Below are 23793 nucleotides of genomic sequence, written 5' to 3' on the forward strand. Positions count from 1 at the left end.
TGAAACTGAACGCTGACAAAACGGAGGTTCTTTTCTTCAATCAGAAATCTGCCATCCCTTCCAACATCTGGTGGCCAGCTGAACGTAATCCTCCCCCGTCGCCAGTTCAGACTGCTCGAAATTTGGGTTTTCGATTTGATACACAACTTTCCTGTAAAACCCAAATTAATAAAGTCTCCTCCTCCTGCTTTGGAAAACTCCGCATTTTAAAAAAAATCATCCCTTTTCTACCCCTTGAGTCCCGCAGAACAGTGGTCCATGCCTTAATAACTTCTCATTTAGACTACGCAAACAGTCTTTACATCGGGGCGCCAGCATTTCTCATTAATCGTTTGCAGATAGTACAGAACTCGGCTGCCAGGCTGATCTGTAAAATCCCTTATCGCCACTCGATCTCACCTTATTTGGCCAAACTGCACTGGTTACCAGTGAACTATCGCATCCAGTTTAAAGCTCTAGTTCTTGCTTTTAGAGCTCTTAATGGTCGAGGTCCAGCATATCTAAGGCAGAGACTCAGATTGACTCAGGCGACCCGGAATCTGAGATCTAATCATCTTCGCCTAATGTTCTGCCCACGATTCCGTCTGGCACGCATGGGAGGCAGGGCTTTCGCCGTAGCCACCTCCAGAATGTGGAACCAATTACCGATGGAACTCAGATTTGCGACTTCTGAGCCTCTGTTTCGAAGAAAACTGAAGACCTGGTTTTTCTCTCGCCTTTAGCTCCACCATCCTCTTCAGTTCTTCCTCCCTGACCGTCACATCCTCAGGTTGTCAGCGCCGGGACACCCCCGTCGGGGGTAGCTGAGCACTTTATAAATTTCTAAATAAATAAAATAAAATAAAATCTCTCACTATTGGCCAATTTTGTCTTACAATGGCCCTAATCTGTTTTTCTTGTCGTGAGAAAGACAATATTAATCTAGTCGGTTCCTCAGTGACATTTAGGTTTTTCTCTCTATATTTCAACAACTCTCCTCGTGACATGGTTTTCGTTTTGGCAATTGCTGCATCAATTACCTCAGGTCTATAACCTCTGGCAAGAAACCTATCACGACTTTCCCTTGTTTATGTTTACAGTCGTCTTCCTCACTGCATATTCACCTAATGCGTAGCATCTCACCATATATATATATATTCACTGAAAAAACCATAGGTTTCACACATGTTATAGTTAGCTGGACATTTTACTGATAAAAAAACAATGAAATTCCCCCGTTATAGTTAGTGCAGGCAACTATAACTCACGCGACCGCAATCCTCTGCTGATGCTAATACTGTATTTAGACACTTATTTGCCCATGTCTTCTTCCATTCAATTTTAGCTATACATATATTACAAATATTTTTTTTTTCATAAAGACACATATGTCATCAGCAGAGGATTGCGGTCGCGTGAGTTATAGTTGCCTGCACTAACTATAACGGGGGAATTTCATTGTTTTTTTATCAGTAAAATGTCCAGCTAACTATAACATGTGTGAAACCTATGGTTTTTTCAGTGAATTTGCAAGGTTTTTTAAATGCTAATTCCTAACTATAACGTGTGTGAAACCTATGGTTTTTTCAGTGAATTTGTACGGTTTTTTAAATGCTAAGTTACTTTACGCCATTCGTGGCGTGCGCGCCCACTTAACGCAGTTCGTTCCGTGCGCGCACGGTGCGCTTCGCGCACCGTGCGCGCACAGTGAGCACGCGGTACGCGGTACGCTACGCGCACCGCGCGCCCACTTTACGCAGTTTACGCAGTTTTACGCAGTTTTACGGTGGGCACGCGGTGCGCTACGCGCACCGCGTGCCCACGTTACGCTGGATGGGCCATGTACGCACGATGCGCTTCGCGCACCGTGCGCCCATGGAGGACATATTATGCGCTTCATTGTGAAAGGTAATTTTTTAAATTTTCATTAATTAAATATACCATGCAGTAAAGGTGGCCTTCGGGCACCATTTGCACACGGGGTGGGGAGAGTATGTATAATTTTTTTTTAATAAATAATTTTTAACGTACGCGTACGGTAAGCGTAATCGGCGATTTTTAAAAAAAATATATAATTGACTTTTTGGCCTTGGGGGTTCTTTGGGGACACCTTCATCAAGGCTAGGTGGTTAGGAGCTGTCTAAACAGCCCCTTTACATGTTTTTTGTCTTTGTTTTTCCTCCCTCCCTCAGAGTGCGAGAGAGAAAATGGCGGACGCCGCTTCCTGGTTTCGACCGATTCGAATGTTTACTAAGATCTAACAGCCAATCAGAATCGCGCTCGCGCACGGCACCGTACGCGTACGGTAAGCTTACCGTAAGCGCACGGTAAGCGCACCGTAAGCTGCCACAGATATATATATTGATTTAAATGCTATTTTCTCAGGAACTACTGAACAGATTTACACCAGACCTACAAAAGGCACTTCCTTGACCTGAGGACTACCTCTCTGCCAAATTTCAAGTAACTCTGTTCAGCCGTTCGGGCTGTAGCTGTGTCTAAAGGTCCTATGGAAAAATGCATGGGAAAAACGCGTTTTGGGACCCCCCTTTTTTCTCAGCCCCCGCTTGACGAATCCCCCCGAGACTTTCAGGGTAGGAGCGGAGCGTAGCGCCCCACCTATTTTGAAAATTTCGCGAGGATTCGTCGACCGGCGCCAAAGTTATTCCAAATAGAATGTTGCGGTTTTCCTATGGAAACAGGGTCCTAACTATAACTACCTACTGGCGACCGCCAGTAGGTAATATATATATATATATCTATCTATATATATATATATATATAGATATATATATATATATATATATATATATATATTTACTCCAAATAAACAACCACCGTAGTCACCTGCACTTATGGGCAGGTGCCAATTGTTGGATGTGATGGAGGGTCATGGTTCAATGAGGACAATTCCAAAGAATGTGACGGTAGTCACGGGATACTCACAGTGTTGTTTGTTCATAACTCCAAAGGAAAAGCAAACAGACATGTTTCGGCAATGCACCTTTTTCAATGTCGACAAGTTCAGTTACATGCGGTGATTTACATGCATTTCCTGAACAATTCATTGGCAGCCATCAAACTACAAACATAAATAGCAGACTACTAGTGCCAAAGTTTCATTATTTCATGTAATTAATATTGGCCTTTTTAACATTGTCAGATACTGCTTTCTCAATTCGTGGTCGTGCAGTTTGTGTTACTACTCAGTTTTAGAACTCTGAATATTCAGGCACTGCACTCTATTCTAGTTATGTCACAATTCTAAAATACGGTAATTTTAAAGATTAACAATTCTCTCATTTCACCATCAGCAATTGAGCCCTGTATGGTCATTTCAGTGCACACATCACACAGTATTGATCATTTTTGTGATACGCAAGATAGAACCCAGTCTAAGTTCGCATCTTATTTCCATGTATATCAGAAAGTCATTAATTGAATTACAACACTAAGCAAGTTTTTATTTCACTTTAAACATAGCATATCATAGCAGAGCTTAGCATAGCATAAAATAATATAGTATAGCATGGCATAACATACCATGGCATAGCACAACATAGCAAAGCATAATATAACATACTATACCATAGCATAAAATAACATAACTTAACATAGCATACCATAACATGACATATCACATCATATCATAGCACAACATGACTTAGCATAACATTCCACAGAATAGCACAGCATAGCACAACATAGCATTGAATAACATAACATAACATAACATATAATTTAACATAACAGGACATGACATGGCATAACATAATATAGCATAGTATAGTATAGCATGTAACATGACATAACATAGCAAAACATTGCATAACCTAGCATGACATAACATGACATGACGAAACATAACAATAATACAGCTTATAGGATGAGTGTATTCTGAATGGAACTTTGTTAAAGAGTGGCCGACATTTGAAACTTAAGTGAGATATATGGGATAAATTACTCCCTGCGTACTTTACAAAGATATTGCACATCACCGAGGAGTTCCATAGCCATACAGAGGAACGAGGCCGTGGTGTTAGGGAATTCTGAAGTGACTTGCAATATCCTTATAAAGTACGTCAGGGGGTACTTTATTCTTTATAATACATGGTCACACCATCACCTTTCCCGTAAGGCCCTAACATTGTTGGTGCATAGCTCTTCATATAAGAGAGAGCATATTTACAAACAAGAATAAAAATAAGATCATAGAATCTCTAGTTCAAAATTAAACACATAAAAAGCTGTTAGACAATTGTTGCAAAAAGATATTCAAATCAGTTTAGTACATGTTATTTTAATAAATCACAAAGTAGAAACATGCAGAAAGATTCAAACTTTACCTTAGGAGTGTGAAAACATTTTGCTATAAAGCTCTCCTTTCAGATTGGCATCGTACAACTAAAGAAACAGAGCAGAAGAAAAAAAGCAATGTTTTGCTTTCACTGTTTAGACAGCTGCTTAAGATATGCTCCCTGACCCGACCTGGGTACGTCACAGGTCGTCGATTATAAAGAAATTAACAACAAGCTTTTAATACAGGGACTACATTATAGACAAATATGTATGGCATCTGTAGAGATTAGTGTGCAGTTTAGCCTTCAGGGCACACTTTTAATTGAGACAGGGAGGAGTCACACTTTAGTCAATTAAATTGTTCAATAATAACTCCTGTTATCATAGCATCAAGTCAGTCTGTGGGGTGTGCTCTAAAAATGGTTCATCTGCTGCACCTTTATTTCCAGTAGTGACCGCCCGTGGATCATATAATCCACTGGGTTAATGTGCCTGCTACAGAGGTTGGTATGTAGCATGCATGTCACAACTGTGAATCTGTGCAAGGATTTTTTCAGCTTTGGTCCTCCTGAAGGTGATAAATGGCAGCCCACATGTTTATTTAGTAATACAACGCAGAGTGAACCCATGGCCCGCAGTTGGTGCTTGTGGTTCTCATTGTTTCTTTCTCTGAACATTTCCATCCTTCACCTAATTTAAAACATTCCTCACTCACCAGCACGATCACAAATCAGTTTGTTTTACTGCTGCTTGCCTACTTTACCACAGTACTTATTTAAAAAAAAGCACAGAAAAGTGCAGGATACTAAAGTTTTTCTAAGGAGCCAAATGCCAAATGCCTGGGTTACTGAATATCAAGGTTGCATAGTGTTGATTCCATGCCATGCCTCTTTCTTCCACCACCTAAACTTCCTGTTTCTTTGTCTCACTCTTGCAGATTCTTTTTTTCAAACCTTCCTCTTCCTTGCTATGGCTTCTTTCTCTTTCTATTTCTCTTCCTCTTCCTCTTTTCTCCCTTTTCTGCTTTTCTCTCACTTGCTCTGGGTGAAGGTCAGATGATGAAAAGTATTTCTTGGTCCTCAACAATGTGTGCTGAGACTCACCACCTGCAACCACCAACACAAATTAAAAACTGTTTTTCAAAAAAGACACCGCCTTCTTCAGCCCTATCTACCTTCACTTCTCAAGCCACTGTTCTTCTGGGTTGCTCCTCATGATTTTCTTCCATTTCTGTGACGTGCAGGTCAGTATTAATACCACCAACCCTATTGGAGGGATGGGCATCTGGTGAGTCCCTTAGCCTTTGTTCGTACTACCTGTCCCAAAAGTAGCCACCATAGGTAGCCAATTCACTGCGATGCTTCCCTGAACAGGAAACATGCAGGGGCGGCTCCTCCGCTATGGCGGAGGAGCGTTGTCCCACTGGTGAAATGCCGCAGAAAGAAGAAAAATAAAATGACAATAAAACTTTTTTAATGTAATTTTATTTCCACTTCCATTCTGGGACTGGTGGGGCCATGTTTCAGCCTCAGCAGCAGGGGGAGAAGGAGTGATAGGCACCAAAAGTGCGCATGTCAGTTTGGCTGTCCGTCTTAGGGGGCCATACCGACATGCATACTTTTATATAACCAGTCCATTCCAAGGAGATATCAGCAGTGCTCAAGAGCATAGAATTCCTGTCCCCGCTAGAGCTTGAAATTGACCTTCTCCACCGAATCTCATTGCTTCTCTCATACTGGGAGTAATTGCATGGGAGAAGTACTGGCAGCGGCGTATGGAAAATTGAAAGGGCCCCCTGCAAGGCACTCCGGATTTAATCTGGAGCTGTCAAGCCTGAGTACTGTGCTGAGGGGGACCCTGCAGCTAGGGGGCCCCCACGTACCGCGTTGGCTGCGGGGCCCTGTGTTATGCCCCTGAGCGCTGGTATTGTGTGGGGAGTCTAGGAACCTGTGCTTCTGGGGATTGCAGTGTCAGGAGCAGCTAGGCACAGCGCTCAGAGGGAGCATAATATCGCGGGCCGGCAGTGAAAGGTAAGTGTGTATTTTTTTTCCTGCTCTGCCCCCCTAAGTCGGATTGGCAGCAACTGACGTTGGAAACATGAGCAAGTATCGATAGTCACAACTGCAGAACTGCTGTTCTAACCCTCATAGTCTTGTATATGGATGGTGCCCTTAGCCTCCCAGACTCACGCTGGAACCCTGTAAGATATCCTATGTGCTGCAGCACATCTTTTCCATGGCTTGAACAAAGATCTTCACCGCCATCCTGATGGAACTCCATTAACTTCCCTTGCCCCCCCACACCATCTTCATAAGAACCTTAATTTATCTTGTAGACAAGCTTTCCATCTCTGATTGTTCTCAGCACATCCGCAGCTGACTAAGAAGTGTAAAAATGAAAATATGAGGTAGCAGGCCTTTTCCATCTATGCACCCATGATCTGGAAAAACATTCCTGCATCCATCACTGGCCCAACGCTGCTTCAATATAGGAAAAAGTTGAAGACTCACATCTTTAAAGAACACTACATCACCGCAGTTACCTTTCCCATCACTCATTGACTCTGCGTCTCCTTGACCCTGTACAGCGTTTTGCTGCCTTTTGGCTGGGTTCACGCTTTAGAGATAGCGCATACATACATACATTCACCTTAACTTAACTCCTGAGATCAGGCGGTATTGGGTACATTCAGCAGAGTAGGGCCATCAGGTTCATTCACCTCAACCCATAGACCTCTCTATTTCCTAGTTAGTGGGTGCGCTCAAATTTACAGATGTCTCATAGAAAAGGAGATTTGATAAAATCACCAAAACAGTCCAGAGTTCTCCCGGTGCCGGGAGCACACTGAGGTCAACTCAAACCTCAATAGACAATGAAGTCCAGCATTCACCCTGGGGTGGGGGAGATTAGAGGTTTGGCTACCTGACTCCTTGCCGCTGAAAGGTTGTCAAGTCCTTCAATATGGCCCAGCCACCCGGATAACATCAACTGATTCCAGGGTCCACAAACCTGATTTTAATGTATGGATGCATTATAACAGTGATTCTTAACCACTGGGGATCCATGGCGCCTATTCAGGGGGTCCACAACTGCTTAGAAATTTAATAATATTAAAAGTGCAATAACATTTATACAAATAGAAATGCAAAATGTATAACTGAAATTTTTAAAACGTTCTGTAAAAGTGAAGGGGTTTGAATTGGTGGCGAAAAAATAAGTTAGTGTCCTCCGATTGATTTGTGGGAGCAGTGAAAGTGCATCAAACAGGATATAGCATGAATGATGAGTGAACTAAATTAAATTTGGAAAGGCTTCAACCTTCCCATTGAAATTTGATTGTGCATTAAATAAAATATTTCATCATTTGTGTATTTGTTGATTGAATGCTTGCTTCTGTGCTTTTTGTGTATTGTGTTGTGCTTTAAATTATCGAAAATGCTTAGGTCGGGTCCCTGGTTCAAATATCGACTCAGTGGGGGTCCCCAGCTTCCAATAATGATCCTGTAGAGGTACCTGGGTTCCAGTAATAATTAAGTGGGGGTCCATAGAAGTCAAAAGTTTAAGAATTGCTGCACTACAGGGTTGAGAGAGAGAAAAGTAATCACAGCTTGAGCATGCCACATAAAGCCTGAGTGGTGTATGCCAACAACTCTACATGCCACACACCATCCCCTAATGCTCTACAGTTCCTGGGCTCTTCATTATGGAGGCAGATCTGCCCCTCTTTGTGCTTAACATTAATGGTGAAGTAGCACACTACCGATGTTGACCTTCTCCATTTACTACGTATTCTTTCATCTAGACAAGTCGGAAACTAGAGGCGGAGGGAGGTATGGAAGAGAACTGAATCCCTCACCAACTATGGAGTGAATATTGTGGTTGGAGAGGTATGTGCCTTTTTCTTCCCCTGGTCAAGGAAGATGGAGATGAAGATGGAGTAACTTTGTTCACTCTACTCTAGATTTTGATCTGCAATATTGAGGATTGTAAGATAGTGGTACTTGCAGTTGTAGATCAGAAACCTAGCACAGAATGGTGCACTGCATTTAACATTAGGAGGTGAATCAATATTGTTTATATATGTGAGAAGAGAAGAGTCTCATGTTGTTTGGACCAACTTTCTTCTGTGTGATAAATGAATTGTACCTTAGAGCAATGTGCTTTGAGTGTTTCTTAATGAAGTGCTTGAGTGAAGCTGAGAGCCAGATGTGTGGAACAGTATTGATCCACGTTCAGGGTTCGTTGCTCGAGAAGACTCGTGTTCTTTTCCTTGGGTACTTCTTATTGACATGTTTTGTAATTTCCTGGTGTATTGTTGATCACTGCTCTCCTGAGATGGGGTTAGGTCCGCTTATAGAACTAGAGGGTGTCTTGCTGTGTTTGATTCACCAACTTTATACTGTCGATCGTGGAGAAAGATGCCATCAACCAGATGGACAAATGCCAATGGTTAGTCAGTTGTTCTGAGGTTCACATCTAGAACTAAAGCTTGTATCTAGAAGCAAAGTTAATATCTAGAACTAAAGTTTGCATTTAATTTAGTGGCAATAGTAGGAACAGAGCTATTTCAGATTTCTTAACCATGCGGATTCTGAAGGAGAAGAGGCAGTTCATGTGAATTCATTCAGTTTCTTGTTAGAGAGCCAAGGTGGATCTGAGCTTACTGGACTTTGTTACTTCACTAGTTTGAATTTGGAATATACAAGTGACATCAATGGTTGGCATAGGACGCTTTCAGGAGATTAATGTCCTTGTGTGTGGAGCCTTCAATGTATAGTTGTGTATCATTGCCCTTCTCTTGCATTTTGTTACCATTGTGGATGAGGAGAAATCAGGCTTTATGTGCAAACCAAATCTCACAGAGAGGATGAAAAGTACTAGGACAACCACAAGCCACTGGTAGTGGTTAGGAACTATGATGTCTCATGTTGATCAACTGGTGTTGGTGGGAGCCTTAGGAAACACTCCTATGTAGTGAGGTTTTGTTACAATACATGCATGTTGACAAGATGTTTTTCAGGTTTGTTGGTATACTGAACTGAATGCTGAAGAAAGATGTAGCGTGGCCAGGCTGAAAGGTTCACTTTCGTGTGGTAAATACCGAGCATTGTCACCATTCAGTGTTGCATGTTGGTGGGGAGCTGACCTGAAGTCATGCAGGAGGTGGTTGCTCTATTATTGCAGTTGAATGTTAACCATTGTTCCGAACATTGCAATTGCAGATGTTTGATGAGAGGATGGTTGTCAAGTATGCCAAAGTCAAGATGCTTTCCTCAGCAGAGCAAGAATCTTTGCTACTTTGGGTGGATAATAGAATATGTTGTTATGTGATGTAAGTAAGGACTTCTAGAGAGATGTGATGGTGGATTGAAGGATGTCATTTTTGTATTTGGTGTACCTGAGGATTTTGCCTTGTGTTGGTAATGGGATTCATTTAGTGAAGTATCTGTGTTGTCAAAGGTGGGTCGACGGAGGACGTGTGAGGGGTTACTGGAGACAGTGTCTCTTTTGGAGTAAGTGTGATGACAAGAGCACCTCCCCCACAGTCCCGGGTTTAGAATAATAAGCCGTAAACTCTTAATTGGGAATCCTCCTGGAAATTTCCAGAAAAGAGTGACGTTGGGACAAAGCCCACATATACAGAGTAAAAAGGTAATGAAATACCCTAATAGGGGTACAGACCAAAAAATAGGGACCAACACCCTGACGAATGCCAGTGCGACCTGGTTTGGCGCATAAAAAGCTGGCAGAAACATGTTGGGAACTGCAGTGGGGATAGAAGGGTCGTTACCTGCCCTGAATACCCCATATTGATAGTTTTAACCCTGCCAGAGGTTGACATATGATAAAGAGTTACGGGTTAACCCCTAGGTAGTTTTATAATTATATCTGCACCTCTCTTGGTCCCTTTTTCCAGGAGAAAAATGTGTTTTCCCTTATGATGTGAGTGACACTTTTGTGTTTTCGCCTTTCTTTATTACACTCTGCCCTCACCCCTATCCTTCATCTTCTCTTTTAAAAAAATTGCGCTCCATCCAGTGTGTTGGTCTGCACCTGGGTGTATGATGTGGCCCAATGATGAAGCATGACACTACCAAGTGTGTGAGGGCAGTATTAAGAATTCTTTTGAATTTCCCGTTTCTAATGTATAGTATATCTATTGTTGCCATGAAGTTTTCCTCACAAGTTTCCTGTCATCGGGCAGTGGCATTCAAAAGCAGTCATGAAGGTGAAGATTAGGTGATGTCTTGTTTGAGGTTCATAGTCTTCATGTGGTTGAAGAGTGATTTTTATGACTTATTAGTGGATAAGTCTCCTTGGAGTGTGGTAAATAATTTAATTACCGGGACTTAATTTGATACAGAAACTTAATAAAATAGCTCAGTAAATAAGAGGCAGAATCCGTGGTATTAGAGGTACGGAATGGGCTTTATTCCAATGGTCGATTATAATCGGTTGCTCCAAGTTCCATCACCACGAAGGTTCAGGAAGTGAAGTACATACGTTATTGACAATCAATCACTTTTATACAATAGGCATTACAGTGAAGCAAATACAAGAGGCGTAACAATTGATAGTATGGATAATATATTCGTGCGTAGCAAAAATAGGCGTAACTGGGAGTGATGAAAGGACGTCATTAGATGTGATGTCATAATAGGGTGGTTCTATGAAAGAATTTCGCAATGTCAGCAGAAATACTTGGCAGAAATGCGCACGCAGCAGCATGACGTGTAATTGACGTGCAACTAGGGGGTGAAGGGGACTTGACATTTAGCTCTACATGTGGCGACAGAAGTCTGGAGGGTCAAGTCAACCTAATCCCAAATCATATCTAACATCCCATGTTTAAAGAACTATGTTATCCAAAAGAGAGGTCTCTTCGAGTAGAATCTTATTCTATACTGACTATACTGACTGTTAGTGCGTGTACAAGCGTCTAAGTGTCTACACTAGATGCGAGGGCGGAAATCTTCCATAGCAATAGGGCTATGAATTACTTGCATAAAGACAGAGAAGCCGAGCCTTTGCTCGGTAGCTGGAAGAATGTTTACTTAAACTGCTAGACAGGAATGCATTGGGCAGGGAACGGAGCAGATAATTTCGAAGGTGAAATACAGTTTTTGGCAGAGAATAGGCTGATGTCAGGCTTCGTGAGCCGCGCAGAGAATGAGACAAAGTTCATGGTCACAGATGCAGGCTCAGACTGGAGCTTTCAGAGGCAGAAGGCAAGAAGAGTTTGATGACAGAATCAGGGCCTACTTGCCTGGACTGTAAAATGGCATAAGTGAACCATATAAAGCCGGTGGCCTTTCATACTTAGGAATGGAATATCCGGCCTATTCATGGCGGATCTGACAGAGGACATGTTGACGGTGGACGCACATGTGTTTGCGTCTTCATAACTGGAACTGGAGGGAACATACATGTACTTGTGATTCATACATGAAACCGTTGGGGTCCAAGATAGGGGACATAACTGATCAGAAAAATCCATATTTCCACATTCCCTCCTTGTCCCCTACTTGCCCGTTAAGAGATATCAATCTTCATCAATCCATTGATCTGTTCATATAACATCATTTGTTCTTCTTTCTTCTTCCGTGACGAATGAAATCTTGGTGGTGGAATACACGATGTGGCACACAGACCACAGATCGCTGGTCCACATTGTAGACATAGACAGCAACTGAATAGTATGAGAAGGCCAATACCTAGGAAAGATAGGACCTTCCATCCAAAGGTAGACAATACACTCCAAAACCAACCGGACCAAGTCCAGGTGCCTGGGTTCTGATGTATCTGGCTTACAATCTTATGAAGGCGAGTTATGGCTTTATATACAGATGGCGAATTTTCTGGTATGAAAATGAAACAGCTTGATCCGATGACCCTACAGGCTCCGCCCCTATCGGCTAGGATGACGTCAAGGACAAGACGATTTTGAAGCACAACAATCCGCATAGCAGACTGCTCTTCTGTTAAATTGCCTAAGGCGGAAATAGTTTCGTTCACTACTGCTTCAAGGGTTCTAGTTAATCTCCGTATCAGCTTACTATTAGTAACGGTACCTATATAGGGAAAGAGACCTTTATTGAAATCTGTGTATTTTTCCCATGCTGTTTCAGTGTAATCGACTATTGGGAGATCTCTCCTTACTCTATTATTTACTAAATGAGTGTTTCTGTGATAATCAGGAGGAGCTAGAAAAACAGGTGGCAAAAGGAATCCAATATAGCAAGTACCATCCCAATCTAGAGGCAAACGTACATATGCCGTCTGACCACATATGAAATAGGAATGGCGAGAAGCTCTAAATGTAGACTTGCCTTGATCACTAAATTCTACTACAGTGGTGCATCTACTATGGCCCATATGTATGGAACCATTCTTTCTTACACATAGTTCACCCTTTACTGGAAATATTGACATAGCGGGCAAAATTGGAGTAGCTTCTGATTCGACATTTAGGATCATAAGATTAAGCGTAAAATTACCTAATCCATACACTTCATTTTCTAGATCAGTTCCTGTTCTCTGGGGAAGTCCCTCCTTGTTAGGGTAGCAGACCTTAAGCAAAACTAAGTTCAAATTTCCCCATACCCAGTTATCTTGATAAACTGCAGAATTCGAATCTAGAGAATTAATTAAACTAAACCATGCTCCACAGGAGCCGTTGTGTGTGAACGGGTATGGAAAGAGAGGTAGAATTCCTTTATAATTCTGATAGGGAGGGAGTCGACCACATATCCAACAATTTGTAGCATTGCTAACTTGATGGGAATGATGTAACATACTAATAAACGTGTTATTGCGCAGCGCAAATCTATAAGACAACTCAAGCGGAGGTAATTCACTAAAAGAATGTTCAGCAGTAATATTATAAATATGTCTAGAAATAGGATAATATATGTGCAACAATATACTTGCAGTAATTATTAAAAGACTTAAGAAAAACAAAATTAATAACGTCACTGTGCAATGACTACGCAGTGATTTACAGTACGCCTGTCGTTTCAACATTTTTCGGGTGTTTTCTCTATTCAGGTCCAAGGGATACATGTCAGAGACAATTCAACCGCTTCACCTTGGAGAGGACTTAAACAATCAAATTGCTTGACTGATTGGACCTGAGTTTCAGTTTATAAAGTTCGGATTTACTCTTTTCAACAAAAGGAAGTTTTGAGTCAATGGGTGAAGACACACGAGGTGTGGTATTCACATCTGATTGTAGTCCATGAAATTTCTTGATATGACTTGAATGAATCCAGCCTTTCCTGCCTTCGATCTTCACGGCTGTCCTTGTGGTGAGCAATACAAGCTGAGGCGACTTCCACCTAGGTTCCAGCTGAGTCTTTCGATCAAAGTTCCTCACCAGGACCAGGTCTCCCGGAACTACGTCATGGGGTTTCACCTCAGTGTTGTCAGGAAAAGCTGCAGCTACCTGTGAACGACAAGATTGTAGTGCAGACATCAAGGAAGCCAAGTAATCTGTCAGCATATTACAGTCAATATCAGTTATTTTGCGTGGTATAGGCGTCCCCCACATATTTGGTGGTCTGCCGAAGATCACCTCATACGGGGATAGCCCTGTTCGAGAGTGTGCTACCATTCTCGTGTAAAAGAGTGCAACTGGTAATGCTACTACCCAGTCGACACCCTTCTCTCTGCATATTTTGGACAATCTAATTTTCAGGGTCTGATTATGTCTTTCTACGAGACCTGCTGCCTCGGGGTGTCGGACACAGTGGAATTTCCACTGATAGCCTAACAAAAGTGAAACGTGTTTCATTAATTCGGATGAGAACGGCTGGCCGTTATCTGAATAGACAACACGTGGTAAACCGTACCGTGGGAAGAATTCTCGAACCAACTGTTTGGCAGTAGTCGGGGCAGTGTAATCTGAAACCGGGTATGCCTCCGTCCAACGGGAAAGAGCACAAACAACTACGAGAACATATTTGAATCCTCGACATCGTTCCATCTGGATATAATCCATCTGGAGGGCTTCAAAGGGTGATCAGGAGGCTGAAATCCACCCTGTTCTACGGGAACGCTTTTTCCTGGGTTGAACTGACAACAGATCATACAGGTACGAACTTTTTGTTTAGCTGCTGCTCGTAAATGTTTATTGAACCAAATGTGTTGAATGCTATCTAGCATAGCTTTTTCTCCTAGATGTGCTGGACTATGTACAGTGTTAATTATAACTTGGACCATTGAATCAGGAAGGAACCACACAGACTTTTCCTTCATCATCCATCCTTGATCCGTTTGAATCCCTCCTGATTCAGTCCATTTCTTTATTTCGTCTGGTGTAGCATGTGTCTGTATATCAATTACATCAAGAGTAGGATCTTTAACCGTCATACAATGTGTTGGCGTCGGGACTATTGTCTTTGTCATGTCGGATGTTTGAGTTTGAGCAGTCTGTTTAGCTGTTCTGTCGGCTAGATCATTGCCTTGAGAAATGAGATCAGTAACTTTCGTATGAGCTTTACATTTCATTATTGATATTGCAGTGGGTAGATGTATTGCATCTAATAAGGCATGAATGAGGGGTCCTTGCTGAATGTGGGCACCGTGGGAAGTTAAATAACCTCTCTCTCGCCACAGCACGCCGAAGTCATGTACAACTCCGAATGCATAACGTGAATCAGTGTATATGTTGACTTTTTTATTTGTGGCTTGAATACAGGCTTGGGTCAGAGCGATGAGCTCTGCGGCTTGGGCTGACAAGGTATTTATACAATTTGTTTCAATGATTTCAGTATCTGTTGTGACTGCGTAAGCGGCCACTAAGTCTCCTGTACTTGTTCTCATACATGAACCATCTACATACAACGTCAGGTCTGGGTCTGACAATGGGACATCGGTTAAGTCTTGTCTGGGTTTCGTCGTTATTGTAATAACTTCAATACAGTCATGGGCTAGTGGGTCTGTTCCGTTTACAGGTAAAAGTGTGGCAGGATTCAATGTGTTACAGCGTCTGATTTCTATATGTGGCTGAAACAATGTTAATTCGTACCCTGTAAGTCGCGCTATAGTCAAGTGTTGTGTTTGCGTTCTATTTACAAGAACCTCTACTGCATGTGGTACTTGAACTGTCAATGGATGTCCTAACACTATGGCATCGCTTTGTCTGATTGCTAAAGCTGTTGCTGCCACTGATTTCAGGCACGCAGGCAAAGCCTGAGCTACGGGATCTAATGTACTAGAAAAATAAGCACATGGTTTATGTGATCCTGCTTGTTCCTGTGTGAGTACTGACAAGGCAGTACCTTCGCGTTCTGTAACAAAAAGTGTAAACTGTTTACTGTAACATGGCGTTGCTAAGACAGGTGCTTGACATAAAGCTTTCTTTAAGCTTTCAAAAGCTTGTGTATGTTCCTGAGTCCAAGGGAGAACAGTCGATGTGGCTGCCTCCTGTGTTGTCAACTGAATGAGTGGTTTTGCTAGAAATGCATACTGAGGGATCCACTGCCTACAATATGAAGTGAGGCCTATGAAAGCCCGTACCTCCTTTTGTGTCTTGGGTATTGGCATGTTAGCTATTAACTGAATGCGGTCGGGTGTAAGCTGCCTTCCCTCTTTGGATAGCGAGTGTCCAAGATAAACAACTCGCTGGACACAGAATTGCAGCTTAGAAGGGGACACCTTGTGCCCCTTTTCGGCTAGAAATTGTAAAACTGTCAGTGATGCTTTCTCACATTCTGGTTCGCTTCTAGCGGTGATCAGCAGATCATCGACATATTGAAGCAGAGCAGTGTTAACTGGCATGTGGATACTGTCGAGTTCTCGTTTCAGTGCTTGGCTATAGATGCTGGGGCTTTCTGTAAATCCTTGAGGTGCGCGGGAGAATTTAAAGCTACGTCCATTTAAACTAAATCCGAACAAATATTGGCTTTCCGGATCTATCGGGACGCTGAAAAAGGCATTCTTGAGATCAATTACAGTAAAGAATGTTGCTTCGGAATCAATAGCTGTCAGTAATGACGAGATATCTGGGACCACAGGGAATTGTGGCACAATGCATTTGTTTAATTCGTGCAGATCAATAACCAATCGATATACTGGCGGGGCCTTCGGATCTGTTCGTTTAAGAATCGGAATTATCGGTGAATTACATACATTGGAGTCTGTTTCCACAACCACTCCTTGGGCAATGAGCTCGTCAATGATTTGCAGTAAAGCCACTACAGCATCTGGTGGTAACTTGTATTGTCGCATTCGTGGTAGTACCACTCCTGCCTTTAGTGTGACTCGATATGGTGTAATATTCATGCAACCAACATCAGTAGGGCCTTGTGCCCATAGATGTGTAGGTAAAGTCTGCAGTCGGGGATCCATGTCTCTAGACACATAGTGACCTTTAAAATCACGTAAAAACAATCTTACTCCTTCCGGAGAACAACATATTATAGCTCCTAGAGCTTTCAGTGTTTTTATTCCTAACAAGTTTTCTGGACATGATTTAGTAAGCAATAAATCTGTAGTTCGGGTCAAAGGTCCTATCGTAAGTGGAAGAGGCTGTGACACTTCATTAACAATAGGTTTTCCTGAAAAACCAAGGGAAATATTCTGTGAGCCTGAGAGGGGTGCCCCTGGAACTTCACTACGTTTTATAGTTGTTCGACTTGCCCCTGTATCGAGTAAAAATTTTCTGTCTTGGCCTAATAATTCACTATGTACATAAGGTCCTTCTTGATCTACAGGGACCTCGATAAGGGGTAAGTCAACTTCCCTCTCTAGGCTTGTTCATGCGTATCGTTGATAATCAGGATAGTCGTACTGTGCGGTCTGGTACAGTTGTCGTGTCGTGGTTTGTGTGGCAGCAACAGGCAGCGCTGGTGCAGCAGGCACAAACTGTATAGACTGTGGTGGAGCTGGCATGGACTGTGCATGCTGCGGGGCTCCTTGTTCATTCTGATCCTGTCTAGGTGGCCGTGGTCTTTCTTTTGTATTACCTATGGCGATATTATGTTTCAAAACTGGACAATCGTGTACGTAATGACCTGGCTTTTTACAATAGTTGCATGTCCCTTTTACAGGTCCTGTTGAATCACCGGAATGTGTCGTACCCTTTTTATGTCCTTCAGCTGGAACTGTCTGGGAGACTAGCATTTTCATTTTCGTGTCTTTCATGCGTCTTTGTTCATGTTCTTGTTCCTCTCTAATTCTATTGTGATGGTACTGTAACATTTGTAACATTTGTGATGGAGTGTTACCTTGCCAGGTACTCTCGAATTTTAATACTCTGTTCTTCACTTGAGGCAAGGCATTTTCTACTAATTTTGTCACAAACAGATGTGGGTATGATTCGCTACTTGCCACTATTTATACCAAAACATTTTTCAAATCGGGCATAGAAATCACTAGTGTCTTCATCTTGCTTCTGTTTACAGGCTGAAATTGTACCCCAATCTTCCTTTTTCGTAGTTAATAAACGTGGCAGTACCTGTTCTAGTAAACCTGGTAGTGCTTTAGTTTTATCCCCAAGCCCTGCTCCTGCAGTTCGGGCCTTTTCTCCTGCTTCTAATGCTGACCATTCTATCTTTTGGTCTCCTACCTCCCACTCTTTTTCCCTGAGTTTTTCATAAATGCCAGCAGGCATTAATACTTTTAATATTGTCATAATGTCGGGATAGGTATACTCTCCCATGAGTAACATGTCTTTAATTTCTCGGTGGAAACCCGCTGGGTCTTTGTCATGACTGGGTACCACTTTCTTCATTTCTAACAATTCTATTTTCGATATGGGCGTATATACAAACACGCGTTTAAACTCATTGTCCTCGCCTTTTATTGGGTGCACTTCTCGTAAGGGATTCTGTCTGTCCATGTAATACGTGGTTCTTTCCTTAATGGGCAGTGAGACATGTTCTGAGCATACAAAAAGAATGTACTGTTTTCTTGATTCTAGTATTTCTTTAATTAATTTAGTACCTGAACCTCTCCATCTATTCATGAGTAATTCAGTCAATATATCAGGCAAGGGACCAGGATCCGAATGCTGACTCTGATATAGTATAAGGAGTTGTTGAATCATATAAATCCCAGCTAAACGCTGTTCATCTGGGGTGAGATTCAAAATGTGCGTGCTACTGTATCATCACCATACTTTCCGGGACTGTCAACCCAATGGACAGCTGACCTGGCTAATTCTTGTTCATCCATAGAATCGAGAAAATGATAACCCCTCCGTTCTCGGAGTAATTTGTCAGCGGCTTGGAACGAATGCTCGTTAGACCTTATATTAATTATAGGTGTTTGGAAATTCCTGTTATTATCTGGACATATCGGACGTATCGGGTCAATAAGACATCTATTACTATTACAAGATCTTCCTCTACCTACATAAGCTATGGTGTCTGACTGTCCTTTTCCATAACTCTTCCTCTACTTTCATGATGCACTCTGCATCCCAGGTCCCAGCTGCGGGCCACCTCTGACTTTCTGGTAATTCCTTGGTGTAGTCTACCCATAAATCAAGAAATAATATAGCGTCTAAGCCATGTTTATGATACATGAAGTACCCTGGAGTGTCCCTGGGAGGAATATGAACGGCTTCTTCGAGTACCCCTTTTCTTGTTGTGATCTGTCTTAATTTCGAAAAGAGCGGCATATTGAGAACTGATCTGATACTTCATTTTGAACAAACTTAATGCAGTAAACACGATAATGAACAGTCATTCACACCACAATATGCAGAACGTACGTAAAACATTTAACATTTAACATTTAACATTTAACTGAGCAACAATGATGATGACGATCTAAGGAAAACTTAATCACTAAACATAATACTCGACATTAACTGAATTATTCTGAATTTATATACTTGATATACTAGATATACTGCTAAACAGTACAGTTACACTGCTGAAACAGTGCAGACCGGATTTGTGTACCCAAATCCGTCTTGACCGGCACAACCTATGTGCACGTCAGAACGCCTCCCCAGTAATGGTACTCACCGGGTAGCTCGGAAACGGAAGGCCTCGGAAACTGAACTGAACTTGAACCGGACTGGACTCGACTCGAACACTTCGGAAACTGGACTCGACTCGGGACTTCGGAAACTGGTGGGCCTCTGTATACCTCGGATCTTGCTCTCTCAGCTAGGCTCTGGTCGGGATACTTCGCACTTCTCACCGCCTCGTCTGGGTGTTGATCGCAGCCTCAGTCGCCCCCGCTTGACCGGAGGGAGATACAGGAAATCCTGCTGGTACGCGTTGTTGTCCGTCCAGCTGTGGCAGGAGACCGGGCCTGCAACTCACCGCCGGCGCGTGAGATGAGAAAGTGTCCCTATTCGGGCGCCATTCATGTGGTAAATAATTTAATTACCGGGACTTAATTTGATACAGAAACTTAATAAAATAGCTCAGTAAATAAGAGGCAGAATCCGTGGTATTAGAGGTACGGAATGGGCTTTATTCCAATGGTCGATTATAATCGGTTGCTCCAAGTTCCATCACCACGAAGGTTCAGGAAGTGAAGTACATACGTTATTGACAATCAATCACTTTTATACAATAGGCATTACAGTGAAGCAAATACAAGAGGCGTAACAATTGATAGTATGGATAATATATTCGTGCGTAGCAAAAATAGGCGTAACTGGGAGTGATGAAAGGACGTCATTAGATGTGATGTCATAATAGGGTGGTTCTATGAAAGAATTTCGCAATGTCAGCAGAAATACTTGGCAGAAATGCGCGCGCAGCAGCATGACGTGTAATTGACATGCAACTAGGGGGTGAAGGGGACTTGACATTTAGCTCTACATGTGGCGACAGAAGTCTGGAGGGTCAAGTCAACCTAATCCCAAATCATATCTAACATCCCATGTTTAAAGAACTATGTTATCCAAAAGAGAGATCTCTTCGAGTAGAATCTGATTCTATACTGACTATACTGACTGTTAGTGCGTGTACAAGCGTCTAAGTGTCTACACTAGATGCGAGGGCGGAAATCTTCCATAGCAATAGGGCTATGAATTACTTGCATAAAGACAGAGAAGCCGAGCCTTTGCTCGGTAGCTGGAAGAATGTTTACTTAAACTGCTAGACAGGAATGCATTGGGCAGGGAACGGAGCAGATAATTTCGAAGGTGAAATACAGTTTTTGGCAGAGAATAGGCTGATGTCAGGCTTCGTGAGCCGCGCAGAGAATGAGACAAAGTTCATGGTCACAGATGCAGGCTCAGACTGGAGCTTTCAGAGGCAGAAGGCAAGAAGAGTTTGATGACAGAATCAGGGCCTACTTGCCTGGTCTGTAAAATGGCATAAGTGAACCATATAAAGCCGGTGGCCTTTCATACTTAGGAATGGAATATCCGGCCTATTCATGGCGGATCTGACAGAGGACATGTTGACGGTGGACGCACATGTGTTTGCGTCTTCATAACTGGAACTGGAGGGAACATACATGTACTTGTGATTCATACATGAAACCGTTGGGGTCCAAGATAGGGGACATAACTGATCAGAAAAATCCATATTTCCACAGGAGGATGATGTTTCTTACTAAGATGAGTATTTGAGTGGTTGAAGAAAGTGGGGGTGATTTTGTTCATGGCATCTCCTGCAAGTGGAAGCAGAGTGTAGGTAGCTCTAGATGGGTGAGCTTTGTAAGTTCCTGGAAACTGATGGTTGACAGTGATTTATTCCTGTCTTATATGTGCAACTGATGTGGTGTTCGCTGTAGCCTGTGTCTATAATTTGTTTACTGGTGAGCGTGAGTCAGGTGACGATGATGAAGCATGCAGCTTTTACATAGCTGTAGAGTACACAAAAACAAGCTGATGGTCTTCTCTTTAGTCAGACAGTTGCACATAGTGGAGGTTGAGTTTGAGTTTACCATGTGCATGTGGGTGTTATGTGTGTGTGGGAGGGGTGGTTGCATGCACTTGTTGAATAGTATTTATGCTTTATTTCCCTGAGGTGCAGGAGGTGGGGTTAATGGACCTTGCCCTTCTAGGGTATAGCAAGGGCTTCTGGAATTATGCAGCAGGAGAGAGCTAAATTATGTAGCAGAATTGAGTTAATTATGCAGCAAGAAAAGACAAATTCTGCAGCATAATGCAGAATATTTTGTAATTGTATTACTTCACCATTTCACCATTTTTAAACTTGGTAATACCGTCTGGCCATTGGCTGCACCTCAGTCATACTAATTTATAACCCAAATATAGTGGTATGCAACAGAAAGGTGACCCTCCCAGTTTTATGAAGAGCCTTCCACTGCGCTGCAACAAGTGTTAGTAACTGAACCCTATGAGCCAAAAACATTTTTTTTGTTAAAATCTGCAGATTATGTGGCAGAGGATAGATTATGTGGCAAATGCGAAAATTATTGCGGCTGCATATTCGAATAAATCCAGTTACTCTGGGTATAGCAGACACAAATATGAGACACCACAGATGTCACCATTGTCCTGCACATTGCAACGAAACCAGCATGAGAACATTATAGTTGACCGGTGACATTACAAGAGCTTAATGCACATGGTTGTTGATGTCAGGATCATATAATTCTGTCAGCCAAAGGGGGTGGGGAGGCTCAGAAGTCACAAGAAAGATGGCTGCCTCTGAGTGGGTGTCTATGTATGAGTGGGCTATGCTCCCAAAACTGCACCATGACATCTTTTTGCCAATCGCACTGTTTTATCGTTCTCTGACTATTTTTGTTGAAAATGCTTCTGTTCAGTAGGTGGATGCAACAACAAACCTACAGATGGATGGAAGCTGAATGGACCCTACCTCTATTACTTTTCAACAGAGACAAGAAATTGGTTTGATGCACAAATATACTGCACTGTCAATAATTCCAATCTTGTCTCCATCACAAGCGAGGAAGAACAGGTGAGACCGCAGTATGATGTTCACAAGATGGATGCGAAGGTCTGAGAGATACTATTAATATTAATAAGTCTAAGTGGCATATTTACAAGTCCCTTTTTCCACCATAACGTCACTATTTCTTTTGCCGTTGTGGGCGCGATAGGGGCTTTGTCTTATATACAAGACAACGTTAAGTCACTTAATGTGGCATAACGCTGCCTTGTAAATCAAATCAAATCAAAACAAAAATAAGCTTTATTCGGAAAGTTGATTTTAATCCATAAAAGCGTATACATTATAACATATCATACTGAATACATATACACATAAAAAGGTTTATAAAATCCTATATGTACAAGATGTAGTGCAAGGAAATTATCGGTACAAAATTGGAAAAAGCGAAAGCAACTTTACAGCTCGAAAATATACAAGTCGTTATTTCAAATTTATCTGCCCTGTTATTAAATTGGTTAAAAATTTTGTGAAACTGGAGACCAAAAACAATATAATGTGCGCCCCCTACTGCGTTATTAGGATGCAGTTGGGGGATAAAACCAAAACAACGTTTGGAGCTATGTCTTTATATCAATAATACTGTTTGTCCATCTGTTCACCTAGAACCTAACTGGGAAACATTTATATGTCATGTGAAGGCGATAAAGAGAATCCACCCAGCAAATATATAATACAATATTAACAACTTTAAAAGTCCATATATACAAAGGTGCTAAAAATGAGTTAACAGTTTTTTAGGGCAAAATAGAAGAAACGTATGCCCCCTACTGCTTTTTTAGGATGCATTGGGGGATAAATCCAAAACAACGTTTGGTAACTGATGTCTGCTATTCTTCTAAAAATTTGCTCTATTCACAAAGAATCTAGAACAATACTATTTCTGTGTTTAATCAAATGTTTTAAAAAGACTGCAACATTGTAATTTATACTGTTGTTATCAAGACATTGTAGGGCCAAAAATGCTGGTCGACATTGACGAATTCCCCAAAGTTTAAAAATTGGTTTCAACCATCTCTTTCTGTGTTCATCATAAAATTTACAAAATAAAATGACATGAATTGTTGATTGCACAGAAATGGAATCACATGGACAGGGTAAAAGTTTGTTAGACCAGTTATTGACAGTTGGAAAAGTCACCAGCCTATGGAAAACATTTAGACGGAAGCGAGTGAGCACAAATCTATCATAACTTTTATCTGTGTTTTGGAGATATAATTGCATGCCTAGTGAAGTAGATATCATTAGGTTATTGCTCACTGATAGTTTTGTGGCTTCATTGGTTAGTCTCAAACTCTCCATATGATTCATACAACGTTTCTTAAAGTCTTTCCTTGCAATAGCTGTCATGGAAAAGGGATTGTTAAAATAATCGGGATTACCAATGTCTGTCATAAAATCCTTCACATACTTAATCCATTTAATTTCGAGGCAGTGGTCCAGTTTGAGAACATCTTGAAGCACCAATTGATTAAAGTGGTTTGTTTCTGACTTCCAAATACGGTGCCATAAAGTTACGGGTTGAATTTTTATAATGTCCGTGATGTAAGGGACTCCCAGCTCAGCATGGCAAACGAAAGTGGAAGTTGAAGCTGGAACCGCTAATAGATATCTTAGAAATGCGTTTTCCACTTTCTGCAATTCAAATACATTCCTA

At 41.8% G+C, this 23793-nt stretch overlaps 1 protein-coding gene across 2 annotated transcripts in view; it reads left to right on the forward strand.

The window, feature by feature from the left end:
* The window catches only part of LOC146863412 (C-type lectin domain family 4 member F-like), a 243269-nt gene that overhangs the window by 170226 nt on the left and 49250 nt on the right, over positions 1-23793 (forward strand). For both annotated transcript variants that reach the window (XM_085643368.1, XM_085643369.1), the window contains one exon: positions 21991-22145. In XM_085643368.1, the coding sequence (XP_085499494.1) occupies positions 21991-22145 (155 nt within the window). The remainder of the gene's footprint in view (positions 1-21990; positions 22146-23793) is intronic.

This window comes from Triturus cristatus, chromosome 2_2 (assembly GCF_964204655.1).
Source record: "Triturus cristatus chromosome 2_2, aTriCri1.1, whole genome shotgun sequence".
NCBI classification, from domain to species: Eukaryota; Metazoa; Chordata; class Amphibia; order Caudata; family Salamandridae; genus Triturus; species Triturus cristatus.